Genomic DNA, 24,547 nt, shown 5'->3' with positions numbered 1-24,547 from the left:
AAGAGTTTGAGCTGGTACATCCTGGAAAATCTGAAGCAATTCACCTAGTTAGATACAAAAGGACTTACATATCCTTGATTTATTAAATTTCACTGTTCTTTTACATATATTTTTCTTCTTTAAAACTTTAAGATGAACATTTGTTTATGTTGTATGAAACGATTTACTCATTTATATGAAGAGCTTAATAAGGCTGACATTCAATGGAAAACAATGAAATAATCTGCCTTTTAGCAATTAGAAAAACTTTAAATCATTTTTATTATCTTCTTTTTAAGGGTCCCTTATTAAAGCTTGTGATTTTTATTAATGTAAATAAACTAAAGTGATTGTTTTTTATGCACCTCGTTGCACCACAGTCTAAAGGTAGTATCATTCTCAGTTAACCTTTAACACTCTGTACATACTGTTTTGAAATACTGTGGTGAAGTGCGGCCTCGCGTCCTTGAGCAAGACGCTACATAAGGGAGGGTTGGCTGAGTTGGAAGGGTCTTCCACATCCCAAATTTCAAGCATACTGCAGCCAGGTCTGAAAAAATAGGCACGTATATCTGTATTAAAAATGCATTCATATCTAGAAGAAATATAATTATAAAAATCTCCTAGATTTTTAGACTCATTTATTTAATAAATTAAAGATTTTAAAGCATCATTTCAAAAAACAAAAGTTTAAAATTTAGAGATAATAAAATGAAAGTATGCTGCATTTTCATGTTCCACTTAACCAAATAAGCAATATATTATTGAATCAAATAATAAGGGCTCAATGTATATTCAGAAATATATATTTAAAAATTCACTTTCAAAGTAAAATATAAATGAATATATTTTCTAAGTGGTATTGCCATCCAAACATAAGGCCCATTTACAGTAGAATGAGACAAATTAAAGGAAAGTTAATCTAACTCCTGAGGAATTTCATATTTCATATTTTTGAGCTTAAATTGACTAGGATTAGCATGAAAACATGTATAGTACAAAGCAGGGAAGAGAAGCTCTTCTGCCAACTTCATTCACCTCAACTCTTTCCCTTTTGAGTGGATTGAATGAGATAATATTTCTCACTAGAGACCCTGCATGAAAGTCATTAAAGTGAAGAAGTCAGGCAAAATTGGTGTCTAACTTTTTAACAGCTATACTGAGGTATAATTTATGTACAATAAAATTCACCCATGTTATGTGTAAGGTTTGATAAGTATGGGCAAATGTGTACAGGTGTGTGAGCACCACCCTCATCATAAGAGAAAATTTCCACCACCCATACAAGCTCCCTCGTACCCTTTCACAGTCAATCCTCTCCCCCAAACATAAACCTAGGCAAGCACTGATCTCCCTTCTGCACTACAGTTTTGCCTTTTTAGAATATGCTAGATAATACATATCACATTAAACATATGGTTACTCACGTGGTAACATTTCTACCCTTTTTCCTGCGACCTTTCCTTCATATATAAAATGCATTTCTTACAGGAAGGACATAGTTGGGTTTTGCTTTTGTATTCAGTCTGTCAACCTCTGACATTTGACTGGAGTGTTCGGTCTCCACTCACATTTGCAAGCACTTATATGGTTTGATTTAGGGTTGCCATTTTTCTTTTTTCCTTCTATTTGTTTCATATCTTCTTTTGATCATCTGTTTCTTTCTTGATTTCTTTTATGTCAAGCAAAAAGTTTTTATTATACCATTCATCTATTGGGTTATTAGTTTTTTTAATTTGTTTTTGTTTGTTTTTACACTTTTCAAATGGTTTGCTCTAGGGATTACAACAGGCATCTTCAATGTATCACAATTTACATTAAAATTATATGGGCAGGGCTTCCCTGGTAGCACAGTGGTTAAGAATCCTCCTGCCAATGCAGGGAACACCGGTTCAAGCTCTGGTCTGGGAAGATCCCACATGCCCTGGAGCAACTAATCCCACGAGCCACAATTACTGACTCCATGCTCTAGAGCCCTCAAGCCACAACTAATGAGCTCATGCTCTGCAACTTCTGAAGCCCACATGCCTAGAGCCTGTGCTCGGCAACAAGAGAAGCCACCGCAATGAGAAGCCTGTGCTTCACAACGAAGAGTAGCCTCTGCTCTCTGCAACTAGAGAAAGCCCACATGCAGTAACGAAGACCAAAAGCAGTCAATAAATAAAAATAAATAAATTTTTAAAAAATTACCTGGGCACACCAAAATTACAACTATTTATGGAGCAACTATTGATGAGAAAGACCAAAACCTGGCAGAAAAGATCTCATACATCTAAAGAGATAAAGAAAGAACCACAACAAGACAGGTAAGAGGGGCAGAGATATGGTGTAGTCAAGGCTAATATACCCGGGTGGGTGACCCATAGATGAGAGGATAATTATAATTGCTGAGGTTCTCCCAACTTTAGGCTTCCCAGCCTGGGGGTCCTGTATCAGGAAGATGAGCCCCCAGGACATTTGGCTTCGAAGGCAAGCAGGATTTACTTTTGGGAAAGAGAATCCACTCTTAAAGGGTGCACACAAAATTTCACACACTACAGGACCCAGGGCAGAAGCAGTAATCTGAAAGAAGCCTGGGCCAGACCTGCCTGCTGACCTTGGAGGGTCACCCAGAGAGGTAGGTGGCAACTGGAGTTCACCCTGGGGACACAGATGCTGGTAACTGCTATTTTGGGCAGCTTGTTCTACCACGTGGACATTGGTGCTGATAAGCACCACTGTGGAATTCTTCCTCTAGCTTATTAACACTGGGACCTGCCTGACCCACCAGCCTGTGGGTACCAGTACTGAGACGCCTCAGATCAAGTAGATAGCCTGACACAGCCCCTCCTACCAGCAGGCCAGGTGCCTCGGGACCCCCTGACTCCCCAGCTGCCCTGGCTCTGCCCACCAGTGTGTGGACACGAGCCCCAGGACTGTGTCAGGATCTAGCCCACCTGGGTCTGCCACCTCTCCCAGAACCCCTGGTCCCTGGCCCCACCCACCAGCAGGCCAACATCAGCTTTGCCATACCCTGGGCCCTGCAGCCAAGTGCCTCATGATCTGGCCCCACCCACCACTGGGCAGAAGCCTCTGCACAAGGCAGGGCCTGGCAACCGACAGGACTGGGAGCCAATCACATCTACCAGACCATCCACAGTTCTCAGCCTGCCACAACAGAAGAGCCCACGCAGCGGACACAGGGGGCAACCCTAGAGCATATAGCTCTGGTGACCAGAGGGGAGTGCAATTCTGGGACCCACAGGATGTCTCCTACAAATGGCCACTTCTCCAAGACTGGGAAATGTGACCAAACTACGAAATACATAAATAAGAGCAAATTAGGCAAAAGGAGGTGACAGAGAAATATGTTCCAATCAAAGGAAAAAGATAAAAACCTCAGAAGAAGAAATAAGTGCAGTAGAGATAAGCAATCTACCCAAGAAAAAGTTCAAGGTAATGATCATAAAGATGCTCAAAGAACTTGGGAGAAGAATGAATGGACACAGTGAGAAGTTTAACAACAAGATAGAAAACATAAAGAAGAACCAAACAGCTGAATAATACAATCACTGAAATAAAAAAATACACTAGAAGGAATCAACAATAGATTAGATGATACAGAGGAATGGAGGAATCAACAATAGATTAGATGATACAGAGGAATGGAGGAATCAACAATAGATTAGATGATACAGAGGAATGGATCAACAAACTGGAAGACAGAGTTGTGGACATCACTGATGCTGAAGAGAAAAAAGAAAAAAAAAATTAATGAGGATAGTTTAAGAGACCTCTGAGACAACATCAAGCATACTAACATTCTCATTTTAGGAGTCCCAGAAGGAGGAGAGAGAGAAAAAGGGTCAGAGAAAATATGTGAGGCACAGTAACTGAAAATTTCCCTAACCTGTGAAAGGAAACAGACATCCAGGTGCAGGAGGCACAGAAAGTCCCAAACAGGATCAACCCAAAGAGGTCCACACCAAGACACAATGTAATTAAAATGGCAAAAATTAAACATAAAGAGAGATTTTTAAAAGCAGCAAGGCAAAAGCAACAAGTTACATACAGGTTTTGAGCTATCATGAATAAAATTCCTATGGCACCCTTTCTGGAGAGATGTTTTAATTTAAATTCTTAGGAAAGGAACTGCTGAGTAATAGGGTAAGATGCATGCTTACATTTTTTTAAGATGCTTCCAAATAGTTCTCCAAAGTGGTTGTATCATTTTCACTCCCATTAGCAATATAAAAAATTTACAATTATTCTGTATCCTTTCCAATGTTTGGTATTTTAGTTTTAAAAATCTAATATGTTTAAGAATATGTGTATTGATAGCCATTGTGGTTTTAATTTGTAGGTCCCTGAACATTAACGATATTGAGCACCTTTTCATGTAGTTATTGGTCAGTCACACATTTTCTTTTGTGCATTGTCTTTCTGAGTCTTTTGCCCATTTTTGATTGTATTGTCATTTTATTATTAATATGTAGAATTTCTTTATATGAACTATAAGTCCTTTATCAGATATATGCTTTCAAATATTTTCTTCCAGTCCCTGAAGCCATGGACTTAACATTTTCTTAATATCTTTTTGAGAAAAATATTTCAATTTTGATATATACAATCTCTGTGTTCTAAGAAATCTTTACAATTTTAGCTCTTACATTTAGTTCTATAATCCACGTACAGTTAATTTTTGTGTATGGTGTCGGTCATGGTTTAATTGTTTTCTATACATTATATTCAGTTATATCAGCAATATTGTTAAAAGACCCCTTTTTGATTCAAGTAAAAAACAGTGTTTTAATATTTTCTTTGTGGTTTCTTCTCTGACCCATAAATTACCCATAAGGTTACTGCCTAATTTCTAAATATGCATGGATTTACTAGGTATCTATTTATTATTGCTTTCTATTTTAGTTCTGTATGATTTAAAACTTTTTAAAGATACTGAGACCATTTTTATAGCCCAGCACATGTTCTCTCCTGGTGAACATTCCATATGCCCTTTAAAAGAATGTGTACTCTGCAGCTGCTTTCTGTAGTGTCTGATAAATGACAATTAGGTCAGGTTATTTGATACCATTTGTCGTTCATCTCTTTTATATCCTTATGGACTTTTTACCTACTTTTCCTGGTAGAAAAAAAAATATGAACATTTCCAACTATGATTAAAATCTTGCTTATTTTTTCTTTTAGTTCTACACATTTTTATTTTGTGTGCTTTGAAGCTCTGTTTAGAGGTATGCACATTTAAAATTGTTAGATATTTTTGATGAATTAAATCCTTTGTCACCATAAAATGTCCACCTTTATTTGTGATAATATGCCTTGTTTTGAAGTATGCTTTGTCCTAAGTTTTAAACTGAATTAATATGATAAGCAAATACATTATGATATTTGTTTCTTCTTTTGCAAGATGTTGTTTTTTCCTATACATATTAGATCTTAAAATCAGATACAAAAGTTAGCTACTAAAATTTCTGAACTTAGCTCTTCAAAAATCTGTTACAGTCAATTCTTAATTATTCATAGGAGAAATAAAAATTATTAATGTTAACATTAATACAACTAAGGACTTCTTAAGTCAAGGAGACTAAACAAAGGTCTCAAGATATCCATTACACATTTTAGAGTTCTATGTAATTTTAGAGATTCAAAATTTAGAAACTAAAAAATTTTAATTAGAAACATTTTCTTATTATGTCCTTCTGAGTTATGTGGAACTTCTTTTATGAGTCTTATAAATTCAATGTAAATCAGCTGTAGTAGCAGAATGTTAATATCTCATTTTGCTATAAATTCAAATCTGTATTTCAGACATCTAATACAAGTTATCATAAAAACTTGAAGACTATAGAAAAAAGCTACATTTAAGATGTTAAATTAAAATGAAAAAAATAGGATAGCAAAATACACTATACTTTTTTGAAATTACATTATGCTTAAATAATAGTATAATTTTACTTTCCTACAAAAATAATTTTAAACAAAATACGAGGGCAACAATTTAATGGAATTAATTTTAGATAAAAATTTTTAAAGAATCAGGACTGCTGTAATAAAGTAAAACATTTGTTGTTTTAAAATATACCATATCATATAGCATAGGGCTCATACTCACTTAGTTCTTACAACACACCACGCCTCTTCTAAAACGTAGTAATTCACATGTAACGCCACCAACTTATCTCTCACTTCTTTTGCAGATTTTCGACTATATGCAGAATAAGCTATTTTTGTCCGAGCTCTTTAAATTCAAACAAGTTTAAAAAAAATAAATGATAATAGAACTGACTAAAGAAATTCTGCTACCAAATTAAAACCTCAATGCTTACTGGATGGAACATTGATTATATATGACCCCAAATCTCATTAATTATTTTTGAGATAGCAATTTCCACATTTCTACTTATATTTTGCATGTGCTAAAACTCACAGCAATTTGAATTTTGCAAGTACTGCTTATTAGTATATAAACCAGTTTAGAGTCTAGAGATAGGTAGCAGAAAATAGTTCAGAATATAAAATTTGCTTTGCATAATTCATAAAATAATTAATCTGGAACACATTCAGAGAGAGGCTAAATACAGTGAAAATATAGATTTCAGTCAATAATTTCATTTATAGAAGCTCTGAAAAGCATATGAGTAGAGGATGAATGTAGCCAACAGAACAACTGGACAGTGGGCCTCTAGGGTAGCAGTCATGTAGAGAAAGCACCTTAACAGAAGCTTGAGAGACAGGGATGCTAACCAAAATATCTTACAACAGAGGGTTTAGCCCTAAATGGGAATTTTTATAAAATCCTGAACAAATGATCAATTATGCATTAGACTTTTCTTAGGATTTCAAGCATACAGAATGCCCAACTGCCACAACCAAACATAAAACTTTCAATAATTTAAAATAGTACCTCTAACAATAAGCCAAAAACACATTGAAAGGAAATGATTACCCAATTACTAGAATGATTAAAATAATTTTTAAAAGTCAGTCATTTAAGGAAAACAAAACTTTGACATCAGTGGAAACTAGAGTTCCCATAATCAATGCCCCAAATTTTCATAAAAGCATTTAATACAGCAAATTTCATGTACTTTTTCTATCTATTAGAAAAAGGCTAATCACTGGCCACCAGTAAGATCAAGAATGGTTTCTTAAACCAGGCAGAGGGGCTATGGAATCTAGAACATGGGTTGGCAAACTATGGCCATGAACCAAATCTACCCCCGCTCTATCCGTCCCCCTCAACGAAACTACCTAGGAGTTTCACTGGAACACACCCCCCCACATGAACACACAGAGGCTAGTCATAAATGTGACATATTTTTCACTCTGAGCAAAACTGGGTGTTGCTTTTTTCAGTTTTTGGAGGTTTATTAAGGTTACTTTAAGTTAACGGTACATACTGTAACTTTTGAATGGTTATTATTCTTTAACTTCTAGTAGGAACATGAGGGTGAGAGTGTGTGTACATGTATGAAAATGTTTCCTATTCCTCTGAGTCAGTAGAAGTCATTATCATGTCTGGTTGAAGTATTCTATCAGTTTCCTACCTCAAGTCTGCATCCTCATAGTGTGGGTGATTCACAATGGGGTGAAGAGTAGAAAGCTTGACACTTGCCATTGTAGGCATGGCACCTGCAAAAACAGCATCTGGAAAACAAGATATTACTTAACAGCATGTTTTACAGAAAACCAAAAGTTACCTGTAATATTTGAACCCAAATTAAGAAAGATGGTGTAAATTTAAATAATAATCATTGGAAGCATTCTTTTTCTTCACTTAATATATATATATGTAAGTTGGCTATATAATAACAGCCAACTTTCGTTAAATGTTATCTTGGTGCCAGGAACTGCTAAATACTTTTACTAGGATTACACAATTTAATATACACAGCTTTGAGGTGGGGTCTATATATTCTTATTTTGTAGATGAGGAAGCTGAAACACAGCAAAGTTAAGTGACTTGCCGAAGACTACACAGCTAGGAAGTATTAGGGCCCACCCTCCTAGCCACTTTACTACAAGCATACTGCCATGTTCAAGCACTATACTAAGAGACAGAAGTCCAAAGACAACAGGACTGGAAAGAACTGTAAAATTTCGTATCTTGTTCCAATAGTTTAAAGTTCCAAGGACTAGGAGACTGTTACAAAGGGCAAGTCTTATGGTACATGTTTTAAAGTGACTTTTGTGGGTTGTGAACTGTAATCCTGAGAACTTCCCAGATGAAAGCACTGTTTTCTTCCCTCAGATCATCTTTAAATATGCATAACCATGTTTTCTTAGTTTTTGTTTGATTTTATCAATGTATACATTGCATCTAACCATTTCATTACTTGTTAGTAGTACTTTTTGGAGTTATAGCATGTATAAATATATTGCCTTTTGGTTATAGTTAGTGATAAATCAAAAATCTACTGTCTGGCTTCAGTTTTAGTTCAGTCTTTTGGGAGACAAAAAGACCAAATGCTTATTTCCTGGCACTTTTGTATAATAAATGATTACATTATTAGGAAGGTTATTATCATTTTTATTCAGCACAGTAAAATCACTAATAAGAACAAGGCATATTATTCAGATATACTGTAAATATTTGAATGTTTACTTTTAAATATAATTAAGCATTCTAAGTATAACTTGGAATGAATATCTCTTTATACGCCTTAAATTTAAAAATACACAAATAAATTGAAGTAGAAGTGTATTTATTATTGTAAGATTCAATAATTAATGATGAAAAACTCTTAGGCTAGAGCAGTCATTCTCAATCAGAAGTGATTTTGTTTCCTGGAGACACTGACAACTTCTGGAGACATTTTTGGTTAGCACACTGTGGGAGGAGAGGTGCTACTGACATCTGATGGGTAGAAGGAAGGAACGCTGCTAACTAACTCTTCTGCTGATGCACAGGATAGCCCTGAATATCAACAGTGCCAAGGCTGAGAAACTCTGGGCTAGAAGGATACAAAGCTCAGGGCCAGAGTCATCTAGAAGAAACTAGGTAAGCCTGTCCAGCAAGAACTGGAACCACTGAGAAGATACCATCTATGAAACAGAGGGAGGGGGAGACATATTCCCCAGCTGCTTCTTTGCTGTTGGGGATAAACATGAGCATGATAGGGAAACAATAGGATCTTTTCTATAATACATTTAAATCTCCATTTAGCCTCCTGCATGTATTAGAAAAAAGTATCCCTTTTGACTTGACAGAGCCTCACTATTACGTGACTTGATGAGTGGACCATAGGCTGGATTTCAGTTCCCACTTGTCCTCTCACCTGAGCACCTTTGTGCCATGTACAAACTATAATCTTACGTGGTCGACCCAAACATAAGCTCTAGTCCCACCTTTACTATATAATTTAATAAAACATGTGGCAACCATGACAGAACTCATAATACAGGGATGAGAAAGATTGGTAAGATCAAAGAAGAGGCAAACATGAGGTAGGAGTTTGTGAGAGTTATCTTAGAAGGATAAGTTGCCAAACATAGGCTCTTTCAGCCAAGAACTCAAGACAAACACTGGAACAAAGAAAGACACAAGCAAACATGAAAAGAGCAGGTGCCTTTTAAAGCTTTGGAAAAACAGCTGTAAGTGGAGAGGGACAAGGGAGAGTAAAGGGAGTAGCTACCTTGTACTACTGTACTTTAGGGAGAAAGTCAGTAAAGTATTAATTCAAAAATTCTGATTAAACTAACCTGGAAGTTCTAAGTGATGAGGCACTGTCACCTATACCCTTTGAAAGCCACAGACCAAATATCTGAGTTGAAGTTTATAAGAGTTTATCTTAATGATAGCTAGTTAGTAAAATGATGACTACCAAACAAGAGATAAGAGGAAATTGGCTCAAGGAATCACAGGATAAGTTTAAATAAAACATAGTGAAGAGCTTGTGCTAGAAAAATTACTATCAAAAACTGTCTTAGACAAGACTATAGATTACTTATAGAAAATAACGTAGAATATGTTTTTCCTCTGGAAAGGTATTTAAAAGTGAAATAAATATCAACCTGCTTTAGGTGATTTTGGATAAAGATAGTAAGAAAAGAAGATAAGCTAAAAAGAACATTTTAAAGCATTTAAAAGTAGCAATGTATACTCATCTTTTTGAGATGAGTTAATGAAGAAAAAAGAATATCCAAGATTTTTAACTCTTCTCCATGTAGACTGGTTTTACAGACATGGAGCAGAGTAGGCACTGATGAGAGCGGTGTTGTTAACCCCGCCATGGTCAAGACTATTGTCTCCAGTGGCCTGTCACATGCAAGTTGTCATTAAAGGTTTTTTTTCCTTTGAGGTGTCACTGTTATGGTTAAAATACAACAAAAATCTCAGAGTTACAGCACATAACTCGTGAACAATCATTAACTCCTGAAGTCAATCAAAATTCTTTTTGATAAGTATCTAGGAGGGGTTTAAAGAGGACAAAAAATCGCCTTCTGAAAACGTCTGATTTGGTGAACACTGCAATTAGCATGCTCAAAATTTGTGAAGGTGTGAAGGCAGGTGTAATTTTAAATTTTATATATATACACACACATACACATGTATATGAAATGATAACTATACAATATATACAAATGTATAACAACATATAATAATAGTGTGTGTGCACACGCATGTGCACGCATGTGCATGTGTGCTAGCTATACATATAACCAAACAGCTACATACCGGGTCTGGTATTGTATTTGATCCACTGTATCAGTTCTTCCTGGGGCAAATTATTAAATTCCCCTATTATGCTCCATTGATTATGGAGGTTTGCACAACCTTGTATTGACATCACTGTGAGAATGCCAAAGATAACATTCTCAAAACGAACTCTGCAAAAAAGCCAGCCAAAGAGCTGAAATGAAAGAAACCATTTATTTATAATTCTTATCTGAAGAGTGCTACTGGGTCAATAATAAATTCTCACCTTTCTACCTAAACCAAGGTGGATTACCATTTGATACTGATAACATACAGAATATAATAACCATCACCTATTGTTGAAAAACAGCAAATATTTGGAATTATAGAGTCCAGTTAAAAACGGAACTTTCTTTCCCCTTAAAAGAATTAAAGAAGGAATACCTGACCCTTCTAGTACTGATTTACTACCAGGAATTAAGATTAGCAAGTCACAATTCTGAAACAACCTGAAATTAAATCCTATAACATCTGGCTGCCTTTTATGGACATCTTGAATAACTAGGGAAACCCCACCACTACTGACAAGTTTATTCTTCTCAGGAGTATAAGCATTATGATATTCTAAGGCAAGACACTTATAATCAAAACTAAATAAGGTCTATCTAAGACACGGATGGACCTAGAAACTGTCATACAGAGTGAAGTGAGCCAGAAAGAGAAAAACAAATATCATATAACACATATATGCAGAATATAGAAAAATGGTACAAATCAACCAGTTTGCAAGGCAGAAATAGAGACACAGATGTAGAGAACAAACATATGGACGCCAAATGGGGAAAGTGGGGGGGGGTGGGGTTTGGGGGGGAATGAACTGGGAGATTGGGATTGCCATATATACATTACTAATAAGAAAAAAACCACCAGATTGTACACTTTAAATATACACAGTTTACTGTATGTCAACTGTATCTCAATAAAGTTCCTAAAAAAACCCCAAAAACTAAATAAGGTCTCTCTAGAATAACTTGGTCCCAAAATTCTAGCTACTTTGTCTAGCTCTTTTGCATATGAGATACAGTAACAGAACCCCAGACTTGACAAATTTTCCCATGAATTATCAAGCCCAACAGGACAATACTAAAGCAACTACACTGCATCTTCTCTAGTACCACAAGAGCACTTGAGGATAGTTTTGACGGGTCAAGAAACTCTTATACTGAACTGAACTTCAAAAAACTGTATTTGTGGAGAGGATACTAATCAAGGGGAAAGTCATAGAATTATCAGCTAAAATCTAGGAATAACTTTAAAGTTACTTGAATTTGCTTTTCTTACTGTATAATGAATCATGAACTAACATTTTAAATCATTTAAGATAAAAACACCTAGAGTTTTTATGTTTTGGATTACTCAGCAAAGCCATGGTAACTACACTGTAGCTGCTACAGCGTTATAGCATAGTTATACAAGAATGAATACCTTACCCGCCGAGAGCATATCAGGGAAGCCATAACACACATGTGAGGTGTCAAAAAGAGCTTCAGCCTCATAATTAAAATGGCAAGGGAAGTAAATGCAAACAACTGCAATGTGTGAAAAATTAGCTATAAAAACACAAAACAAAATTACATTTTCACTTTATATATTTTAAAACTAATGTATGTAAAATAAAGTATATTAAAACTATTATTATTCACTAGGACAAGGATCTTTTAACTTAGAAATAAGTCTATTAATAAGTCTATTCATTCATTCAACAAAGATTTATCAAATGCCTGCTATATGCCAGGTACTGTTCTGGATGCTTTGGATATAGTAGTGAACAAAACAACACTAAGCAATTCCTGTCCTTATGAGGTTCACATTTTAGTGCATTCAGTAAGGAGAGACAGAAAATAAACAGGCATAGCAAATAACAAAATCTATTATACAGTCTATCAGAAAGTGGTTAAGTGCAATGGAAAAGGAAGTAGAGCCGGGCAAGTAGACTGGAGAGCAGGCGTGGTGTGAGGCCACAGGCAGAAGTTGCAAGTGTAATTAGGATCATCAGAGCTGGCCTCTTCAAAAAGGTGGTATTTGAGCAAGGACCTACATCAGGTGAGGAAGGGAGTCACAGAGATATAAAAATGTGGGATGTTTCACAAATCTGTGGCATTCAGTCAGCAACAAAAACCATAACACAAACTAGATTATTTTAGAAGTAGTGGAATGCATAAATATTTGTACTAATTAGGAGGACACCTCATTTTGATTAAGATGGGGTTCCACTGAGCAAAGATTTCAAACAAAACTTTTCTAAACAGACATATTCATAAAATATCAACAAACTCCTCACCAGAAAAATGGACAAAGATTTAATACAACCAAAAGTAAGTGCAACTAAATATTTATATTCTAACTCACTAATATTCAAACAAATTAAATAGTAAAGATAATATTTTCATCTATAAAACTGACAAATATTAAATTAATACTGAGTGTTACAGAGGATGCCATGAAACACACACTGAAATAATTGGTACATTTCTGTAATTTAGCAATATTTATCAAGACCTTAGAAAAGAGCCAACTTAATTTTGATTCTAGGAATTTAACTTAAGGGAATAATCAAAATACAAAACACTTCTACAAAGATGATCGCTGAAGTGAATTTTTTGCAGCAAAAATAGAAACAACCTAAGTGACCGATATAGAGGACTAAGTAAATTATTGCATTTTCATACGTATACAGTCATTAAAAGATTACATATTGGAAGATTATTTAACGACATGGAAAAGTTTTCAGAATATAAAACTCCACACTTACAGAATAATATTAATTCTGTGAAAACCATCTATGTGTGTATATATATATATATACACAAGGGGCAAAGGCTGTAAGAGAATATACCTAAAAAGTTAACAGAAATGATTTCTGAATGATGATTTTTCTGCATTTTTCAAATTTTAAAAATGTGCTATTTTTATAATCAGAAATATATGATTTATATTTTAAAAAGAATGGCAGAAAGTGAACCTAACGCTATTTTTTCCCTTTTTAAAATGTTTAAAAATGGAAAATGTGTTAATTTTTTAAATAATTCTTGAACCCAAAGTTGGAATGTGGAACATTTATTTCAAAATCAATCCTTTTTTCTTTAGTCAAACTCACCTTTGGACAAAATCAGGAACATGTTTTGGAGAGAAGAAAAGACATCAACACACTTCATACTCAAATAGGTCCTTTTGTTTAGGACCACTAAATCACAGATTGGTAGATTATGTGAGCCATCTACTTTAATCATCCATCCAAAACAGGGATCAATTCTATAAAACTATGAACTGAATATTCACTATTTCCTGAAAAGCAATATGCCATAGGAGTACCTATTACAAAGATGGACAGCTGTATATGTTAGAAAATCTTTTCTAAAACTGAACTAAGGTTTGCCTGTAATTTCCACACCTCTGAAATTGCACAAAATTGGTCTAAACTCATTTGTGCATGACAGTTCTCGATTTGACTGTGACTTTGCACTGTGATTATGACTTTGCACTATTCCCACCTTTATCCTTAGAAAGCTTTCTACCTTTAGGCTAAATATTCAGAAAACTTCAGTCATTATTTGTGCATTGTCATAATTCTGGTTGCCCTGCTCTGAATGTGGTACAGACTATCCATCTTTTTCTTAATGTGGCATCTAGAAACAGACTATAATAGACAGGGATATTCAATGCAAATACACATCTGAATTCTCCCAATATTCCTTCCTTTGGCTATTTTGAGCCACAGGTTGACATTATTATTTCCTCCCCTAACTTCTGTTACTTCTACTTTAGCAACAACTTCTCACATGACCTAAATCAAAGCCAAAGTAGTAATTCTCCTTGACTTTCCTCTATCATCTAAAGGTTGAAGGAAGGACTCTGTTTTCATTTGCAGACTTGAAAGACCCCTACCATTACCTTGTCTTCCCTGCACAATGCTTTTTGTGGCTGGATGGCACAGCACAGCTATCCCAGATGGCATTGCTTATGTTTGTTTTCAATTCTCACCCAAATGCTCCTAAGCATTTGTTTACTCTCAGGCTACTGACTTTCCATAACGCTCTCTTGCCATAGTTATTTTATCTTCCATTCTATAAAACAGCTTTTTTTTTTTTAACCTACCAAGTGGAGGACAGAAGGCTACAGTCAAAAAGTATAGTATAAAAAAGTCACTACTGTATATATGCTATTGTCAATCTGATACCTCTTGCCATGTACAAATTATTAGGAAAATCTTCACAACATTTTTTTAGAGGCTGGAAGTAAGGAAGGAAAAGAAGCTCAGGAAACTATTTACTACTTATCTTTGGAATAAGTGAGCCCAACTGGGTAAAATGTGAGGTAGCAGTTACCAAACAGAAAGAAAGCAAGGACTAACTAAAGCCAGTCCAAATGGTGAGTTGTTCCTGTCTAAACTACCTCCTACGACAGTGCAAAGATGTCTTGAGAACATGCTAAAGAGATGCCCTTCATTGGCACAGTTATCAGGGAGCAGAATATCAGATCTGAATTTAGATCCGGAAGGTACACTAATTGTAAAAGTGGACATTTACACAAGGCTTAACTTACACTAGGCAGTATTATAAGCACCTTACATATAACTCATGTAATCCCACAGCAACCATATGAAGATAAGCACTATCATGATTGTTGTTCCCAAAAAGATGTAGAATAACTTAGCCAATATCACACACTTAGTAAGTGGAAGAACAAAGATCTGAGTCCAGTCCAGCTCCTGAGTTGTTGAATTTAACTACTACCCTATGCTTTCTCTCCAAACAATAAACTATTCAACAACATAGTTCTTATTAGTCTGAATACAGAAGTATACAGATTCCTAAAATGTCACTCAATATCAGTTTCTCAAAAGAAGTAATTCTTCCCTCAAATTCTGCATCACTTCACTCCTTCAACTGAATAGCTCCATATAAGTTCAGATGCCTTCAGCTGTATGTCACAGAAAGCCCTCTGGCTGTAAATAACAGAAAAACCTTGTTTATAATAGAAAACACAAACTAAACTGACTTAAAATATAAAGGATCTAATGTAAACTAATCACATAATATAATTAACTAGGGATTAGAAAAAAGTGAAGGCTGATGCAGGACTGAGTGTCATGGACAAAATGAGGTATGAGTGGGTCAGAGGAATATTCAGGAGTGAATATTCCTAATGTTCTCTCTCCCTAACCTCTCTTCTTCATGGTATTATGACATTCTGGTACTAAATACTGTTCCTAAATCTCTTTTCTTTTTCTTTCCTGTGAACTAGCAGGTACTCCCTCACTAATTTCTAAGCCCATAACATAGAGAAGTTAGCTAAAAGAAACTAATTTGATGGAATAAATAAAACACAAATATATTGAATTATGAGGAAAAATCACAACAGAGTCCATTAATCTAATGGAGTTTAGTAATCAATACCATGACAGTAGGGTGGTAACCCAGGGGTTAATTTAGTGAATTGAGGTTTGCAGACTGTCCCTAATTCAGAGGGTTGGCACAAAGCAAGGAATTTAGAACTTACCCCCTGCTGAAAAAATTATCCTAAGGAATCCCCACCTAATTTTGAAGCAAGCTGAAATGTACAACCTTTTGTTATTATATCACATTCAGAGTCAGGGTTTATTCCTCTCACACTCTATTACCCCTAAGATGAAAACAGTCCTATCCCAAACCAGACAGAGATTTATCAAGCTTGAGTCACAAGTGGGAGTGAGATTAGGAGCCAGGAAGACCCAAGACTCCACATTGGTACTACCCAGAAATCTATCATCTCCTTCCATAAGATCTACAATTTTTAGAAATTTAAATCTCTAATCTGCCTATACATCAGGAGTCTAGCATACCCTTTCACACTTAGTTTGAAAAGATTAAGAGATTTGCTACCACTGTCCTCTTTTGGTCACCTTGACTTCTTATTGCCTTTTAAAAAACCATCTTCTTCACTGCCAACAGACCTAAAGTATTTAAAACTCAGATCTGACCATACCATCTCCAACTTAACAATAAAGTCCAGAATGAAGTCCAGCCTCTTTGCATACAAAACTGTCACAGTCTGAACCCTGCTTACTTCTCACATCTTCTTCCCTTTTGTATGCATCAGCAATAGTGATTTGCCTGTAGCGCCGGATAAATTTATTACCTTTTGCCTTCTTTGCACATGTGCATCCTTTGACTTTGGTAAGCTCTCCCTCTAGTAATTTAAAAAGGCTTTCCCCAACTACCCCATCCCCTCCACATAGATTTAATCACTTCTTCCTCTGTACTACGTTTATATCTTCCTTTGTCATTGCACATATAATCATGTGGTCACATTTTCCCCTTTACTATACCTTAAATTCCATAAAAGCAGAAACCTGGTTTACAGTAGGCACATAATAAAGACTAAACTGATAAGTATACAGAATTAAAAAAGAAAAATGGGCAAAATAAGGATAAATGGAGAAATGAAAGACAATGAGAAGGTAGCAAACGATGTTAGAAAGGGAGGCAGAAATTTAAGGAATACTATATTTCTAAAAAGAGGTGGATTTTAAATATTGCATGATAAAATATAAAGTATGAATGTGTACTAATAAGTAATACTGGATAATGTGACATGCCTGATTTACATAAAAGCAATTCACATTAGCCTGTAGCAGAGTGAATGGCTAACAGCGTGGATTTTGCTGCTACACTGCCTGGGTTCATAGTCCTTGGCTCTATAAAGCTAGGGTCACTGTAGCTTTGTGACCTTAGTCAAGTTATCAATACCTAACCTCTCTATGCCACAGTTTTTGTTTTTTTTTTTTTGCCTGTAAAATTAAAAAAAAACAGTACTTACATCAATGGGTTGTTGTGAGAATGAAATTATCAATATATGTAAATAACTTCCCCCCAAATGCCCTGCACATAGGAAGCAGTAAGTGATGACTACTCCTCTGAGAGCACTGGTTAAATGCAAGATTTACTGCAAATTAGCTGTGAGACCTTAGGTAAGCTACTTAATTTCTCTAGCTCTATAGTTCTTGGCAGAGACCGCTTTGCTCTTCTTCCCTCGTACAGCAAGACTCCATTTTCCAGCCTCCCTGGCAGTCAGGTGTGTCCATGTGCCTGAGTTCTGGCTGTGAGTAGGAAGTGATGCGCATCTATCTTTTCCAGGTCTAGTCCTTACAAAGCCTCCAGTGCACAGCCTTCCATGTTCTTTCTTCTCTGATGACTTGTACACATCCAGCCTGAAAACCACATGTTGAAGATGACAGAGCCATAGATCGAAGCAGTCTGGGTCCCTCTAACACTGCCTGGTGGAGAACTATCTGCTAATCAGGAACTCGGTTAATATTATGTGAGCAAAGAATTAAACTTCTACTGAGTTAAATCATTTCAATGTTAGTGTTTATCTCTGTAACAGCTAATATCACTTAATTAACATAATTTTGTTATCTGCAAAGTGGGAGTAATTTTATGAGAATCAAACAGTATAGTACATGGCACATAGTAACTATTCAAAAAATATTAGTTAGCATCATAAGCTATTCCTATTAAGTTCAAATTCAGTTGCCCTCTCTTGTAAATTTGACCTGCCCCTTAAGACTCAAAGTTCTATTACTTACAAAATTGTATTTCTAGCTCATGATAATCTTTCCCTTGTATGTCACAAAATAATTTAGCACCATAAAAAAGGTATCTTGTTCTCCATTGAAAAATTAGACATATTTGAGGGCAGGAACATTGCTATATCATCTGTTGTATCCTATAACACTACTAAGCTTGTAACTGGTTGACCATCAAGTCTGTGTGGCAGAAAGCCACCAGTCACAGGGCCATGGGGACCCACCCTGATGGCCTGTAGCTGATTAGCTTAGCGGGCTAGAAATTAATGTTTATTATTGTTGAATGAATGAATGAACATAATTTAATTTAATTATACTCTGTGGTCATAAATCAGCCTTCTGGCTGTCAAGTCCTTAACTACTGTTCAAAACTGAGAGCAGATTAAAAAGTTGGAAAGGTCAGCAGAAATTTATTGCTAGTGCTGAACCACTTAAGTGCTGCTGACGGTATATCAGCAGCAAGGTTTTACCTTTAGGAACTATCCTGGAACTAGAATATAATTCATAGATCTAGCAGAGATTAAAATGAGAGTTTTACCTCACCATGTTCAAGGAGCTGTTTTCTGGAATAAAACAAAAATATTCTTTATTTACTGACTGTCTATTATACTATGATTACATCAAAATGAACTTCCATTTATTTGTTATTATATTTGAAACAAATAAATATATAAATAAAACTACTAAATATTACTAAAAATTACAGCCATTTAAAAGGCATGATTTATAGACATTCTATTTAAAGTATATCAAAATGCTGTTCTTTGGTTAAGATAAAATGGGTTTTACTGATTGGTAAAGACCTCTGGAGAGATAAATGAATAAAAAGAATATCTATTAAATATTCAATCATATACAGAATATACAATGCTTTCTATAAGCATTTCTGTGACTTCTGAGTTGTTTTTATTTTTCACAATTCTAAACAACATGAACATCCTGTACTTAAAACTCTGTGAACATCTCTGAGTAGTTCCTCAGGATAAATTTCTAGAATAAAAGTTACTGGGTAAAGCATATAAATATTTTTATTTCCACAAAAGCTATCTAACCAATTTTCTCAATACTTACGTCTAAAAATGTACTAAATTTTTATGGCATACCTACTGTGCTCCAGGCACTGTGCAGTGAACGCAGTGCGAACAGAATAGATACTATTCTTATCCTTGTAAAGTTTGTTAGATCCGACAAGAGGTATAAGACTGTCTATTTTATCACCCATTGTAAAGACTGAATATTTCAGTTTTATAAAAAGGTTTTGCAGAATAAGAGGCCTTCTTATATGGATTTTGGGGTTGGAGAGAGAAGTAAGACAGTATAAATAAGAAAGTAAGAAGTATAAGGAAGTTCAGGGGTACACACAGATCCAGATATTTTTTTAAAAAGAGTAGTGGGGGGAAGCCCTCTTAGAATAGTAGTGAAATCACCAAATTATTTTGCCACCCTTGCAGCTCCTGCCTGACTTATACAGTCAAGGGTGGAGGTGGAGGTGGGGGTGGATGGATGGGTTCTCACATGTCCTGAAATCTGCCAATCACAACAGAATATTGTAGTGAGCTACTACATGTAAGGGAGAGGCCTTGGTAGGTAAATATTATACTCATCTATTATCACAATAACTACAGATACAACTAAATCTAGTAAGTAATTTAGAATATCAATATACAACCAAATCATGAGACACAAATAGGATGGAAGAAAAGCACCAAGATAAATGAACAAATGAACTGAACTCTCAAGAAAGAGTTAATACAAGGAATAATAGAAAGTATTAAATGAAAATTCCAATTATTATCTTCACAGAAATTTAAGAGGACACTGCATCCATTCAATTAAAACAAGCTTCAATAAAAAAGAGCTTTCAGTAATTCTGGAAAAAAAGACATATTTGCCTAAATTAAAACTTGATAAGAAGGCTGAATAGCAGAATGTACACAGCTGAAACTGGCAATTTTGAAGACCCAGTGTGGAATTCTCTGAGAACATATGAGAAAAAAGAAATAAAACATATGATAAAAGCAATAATAGATGTTCAAAAAAGAGGCTGAAGCAAAAAAAAAAAAAAAATCAAAAAACAAGAACAAAGAGAATAACTATCCCCTGAGTTACAAAAGAATTGAGTGCTCAGATTAAAATGTCCCATGAATAAACATAAATAATAGGGCAGAAATCTCACTTAAGGAACAATGGCTGAAAACTTGCTAACTCTGGGGAAAGATATGGACACCCAAGTACATGAGGCTCATAGGTGACCCCCCACCCCAAATTCTCTAGATACATCATAACAAAACTGTCAAGATCAAAGACAAAAAATGAACTTTGAAAACAGCAAATCATCTCATATAAGGGAACCCTTGTAAGGTTATCAGCAGATTTCTCAACAGAAACCTGGCAGGCTAGGAGAGAGTGGGATATTCAAAGTGCTCAAATAAAAAATCTGCTGTCTAAGAATACTTTATCTAGCAAAGCTGTCCTTCAGATGAAGGTGAGAAAGACTTTCCCAGACAAATAAAATCTGAGAGAGCTCATCATCACTAGACCTGCCTTATAAGAAATGCTAAAGGGAGTCCTTCAAGCTGAAATGAAAGAATGCTAATTAGTAACATGAATACACATCAAAGTATAAAACTTGTTAGTAAAACTAACTATATAGTCAAATTCAGAATATACTAATACTGTAATAGTGATGTGTAAATCACTTAACTCTAGTATAAAAAGACCAAAGCATTAAAAAATAAATATAGCTACAATAATTTATTAATGGATATACAATATAAGAAGATCCAGATTGTGACATCAAAAGCATAAAATGGGGACAAAGGAAGTAAAAAGGCATAATTTTTATATGCAATTGAAGTTAAGTTGTTATCAGCTTAAAATAGACTCATAACTATAAGATGTATTAGGTAAGCCTCATGATAACCACAAAGCAAAAACCTATAGTAGATACACAGAAGATAAAGGAATCAAAGCATACCATTATGAAAAATCATCAAGTGATAAAGGAAGATAGCATAAGAGGGACAGATAAAGTATAAAACAGAAAGAAAACAACAGGACGGTAAAAATAAGTCCTCATCTATCAATAATTGCTTTAAGTATAAATTGATTAAATTCTCTAATCTAAAGACATAGAGTGGCTAAATGGATAAAAAAACAAGACCCAAATACACTGTCTATAAGAGTCTCATTTTAGCTTTAAGGATACACATAAAGTGAAAGTGAAGGGATGACAAAAGGTATTCCAATCAAATGGAAATGAAAAAAAAGGAGAGATAAATCTATCTATCTATCTTTCTATCTATCTAAGATCAGGTGAAACAGACTAAATTGAAAAATGTAACAACAGACAAAGAAGAAAGTCACTACACAATGACAAAGGGGTTGCTTCATCAAAAGGATATAACAATTCTAAATCTATAGGCACCCAGCATTAGGACACTTAAATATATTAAGCAAATATTAATAGATAGGAGAGGAGAAATAGCAGCACAATAATGGCAGGGGACTTAAATGCCCAATTTCAACATTGGATAGATCATCCAGACAAAAAATTATTAAGGAAATATTGGACTTGAACTACACGTTAGAGTAAATGGACCTAACCACACATACAGAGCATTCCATTCAACAGCAGCAGAGCACACATTCTCCTCAAGCACACATGGAACATTCTCTAGGATAGATCACATTAGGTTACAGAACAAGTCAACAAATCTAAGAAGACTGAAATCATATCAAGTATCTTTTTGCCCTCAGCAGTATGAAATTAGAAATAAATAACAGAAGGAGAGCTGGAAAATTCACAAATATATGGAAATTAGGCAATATAATCCTGAAAAATTAATGGGTTAAAGACAAAATCAAAAGGAAATAAAAAAATATCTTGAAACACATGAAAATAGGAACACAGCATATCAGAATTTATGAGATGCAGCAAAAGCAATTCTAAGAGGGAAGTTTATAGCAATAAATGCCTACATTAAGAAAAAAAGGTTTCAAAATAAACAATTTAACTATATTTACCTCAAGGAACTAGAAGAAGAAAAAACTAAGCCCAAAATTAGCAGGAGGAGGAAAATAACAAATATCAGAGGAGAAATAACTGAAACGGAGAGAAGAAATAATAGAAAAGATCAATGAAATTAAGAGCCAGTTTGTTTTTTGGGGGTTTTTTTTTGGAAAATATAAACAAAATTGACAAGTCTTTGGTTAGACTGAGAAAAAAAGAGAAGACAAATAAAATCATAAATGAAGAGAGAACATTACAACTAATTACAAAGAATCATAAGATACTGTATAAACAGTTACACACCCAAATATTGGACATCCTAGAAGAAATGGATATATTCCTAGAAACATACAAACTACCAGGACTGAATCAGGAAGAAATAGACACTCTGAACAGACTTAAAAGTAGTAAGGAGATTGAATCAGTAATCAAAAGGCTCCCAACAAAAAAAAAGTACAAGGCCAGATGGCTTCACTGGAGAATTCTATCAAACACTTAAACGAGAATTAATGCCAATCATTCTCAAACTCTTCCAACAAATTTAAGAGGAAAGAAGACTTCTAAACTCATTTTACAAGACTAGCATAATCTTTACACTAAAGTAAGACAACAACAGTAAAGAAAAAAAAAAAAAGAATATTTTAGGCCAATATCCCTGATGAATACAGATGAAAAATCCTTAACAAATAGTAGAAACCAAATTCAACATCACATTAAAAGGATCATACACCATGAACAAGTGGAATTTATCTTTGCAATGTTAGGATGGTTCAACATGTACAAATTGATAAATGTGGTACACTACATTAACAGAATGAAAGATAAAAATCATGTGATCATCTCAATAGAGATGGGAAAAGCATTTGACAAAATCCAAAATCCTTTCATGATAAAAAAAAAAAAACTTCTCCACAAATTAGGTATAGACAATATAATATAGGCAATATGTGACAAGCCCACAGCTAACTTCATACTCAATGGTGAAAAGTTCAAAGTTTTTCTTCTAAGATTGGGAGCAAAACAAGGATGCCTGCTCTTGTCATTTATCTTCAACACTGTACTGGCAGTCCTAGCCCAGGCAATAAGGCAAGAAAAAGAAATAAAAGGCATGGAAATCAGAAAGGAAGAAGTAAAACTGTCCATCTTGCAGTACTCAAAAATAAATTTAACTGAGGAGAACATAGACTTGTATACTGAAAACTGTTAAGACACTGATGAAAGAAACTGAAGAAGACACAATTAAATGGAAAGATACCCTGTGCATTTGGTTTGGAAAAATTAATGTTGTTAAAATGTCCAGGGACTTCCCTGGTGGTGTAATGGTTAAGAATCTGCCTGTCAATGCAGGGGACATGGGTTCAATCCCTGGTCCCGGAAGATTCCACATGCTGTGGAGCAACTAAGCCCGTGTGCCACAACTACTAAGCCTGCGCTCTAGAGCCCATGAGCCACAACTATTGAGCCCATGTGCCTAGAGCCTGTGCTCTGCAACAAGAGAAGCCATTGCAATGAGAAGCTCACATACTGCAACAGAGAGTAGCTCCTGCTTGCTGCAACTAGAGAAAGCCTGCACACAGCAACAAAGATGCAATGCAGTCAATAAATAAATAAATAAATTTATTTAAAAAAAGTCCATACTACCCCAAGTGAGCTACAGATTCAATTTCTAACAAATTTCAATGAGATGTTTAGATATAGATACAGAAAGAACAATCCTAAAATTCATATGAATCCACAAAAGACCCTGAATTTCCCAAATAATCTTGAGAAAGCAGAACAAAGCTATAGGTATTAAATTTCCTGATTTCAAACTATATTACAAAGCTACAGTAATCAAAACAGTGTGGGACTGACATAAGAAAGACACATAGACCAACGGAACAGAATAGAGAACCTAGAATTAAACCCATGCATAAATCACCAATTTACCTTTGACAAGAGCACTAAAAACATGCATGAAGAAAGGATAGTGTTTTCAATAAATAATGCTGGGAAAACTGGACATTCACATGGAAAAGAATGAAATTAAATTCTTATCTTACACAACTCACCAAGATTGAGTGGAAATAGATGAAAGGCTTAACTATAATACTTTAGACTATAAAACTCCTATGAGAAAACAGGGGAAAAGCTCCTCGACAATGGTCTTGGTAATAACATTTTTGGATTTGACACCAAAAGCACAGGCAATAAAAGCAAAAATAAACAAGTGTGACAATATCAACTTAATAGCTTCTGCACAGAAAGGAACCCATCAACAGAATTAAAAAGAAACTTACAGAATGGGGGAAAA

General features: G+C 34.9%; 1 protein-coding gene across 1 annotated transcript in view; it reads right to left on the bottom strand.

Moving 5' to 3' along the window:
* Window positions 1–378: 378 nt before the first annotated feature.
* Window positions 379–24,547, bottom strand: part of DPY19L2 (dpy-19 like 2) — a 94,298-nt gene continuing 70,129 nt past the window's right edge. Inside the window, exons 17-22 of the mRNA XM_057732367.1 lie at window positions 18,781–18,805; window positions 12,106–12,225; window positions 10,655–10,829; window positions 7,524–7,623; window positions 6,089–6,214; window positions 379–529 (exon numbers count right to left, since the gene is read on the bottom strand). Of these exons, the coding sequence (XP_057588350.1) occupies window positions 379–529; window positions 6,089–6,214; window positions 7,524–7,623; window positions 10,655–10,829; window positions 12,106–12,225; window positions 18,781–18,805 (697 nt within the window). The remainder of the gene's footprint in view (window positions 530–6,088; window positions 6,215–7,523; window positions 7,624–10,654; window positions 10,830–12,105; window positions 12,226–18,780; window positions 18,806–24,547) is intronic.

The sequence above is a fragment of the Hippopotamus amphibius genome, chromosome 4 (assembly GCF_030028045.1).
Source record: "Hippopotamus amphibius kiboko isolate mHipAmp2 chromosome 4, mHipAmp2.hap2, whole genome shotgun sequence".
Classification (NCBI taxonomy): Eukaryota; Metazoa; Chordata; class Mammalia; order Artiodactyla; family Hippopotamidae; genus Hippopotamus; species Hippopotamus amphibius.
Note: the sequence above shows the minus strand (reverse complement) of the source record. Positions and strands in the feature narration are given on the sequence as shown.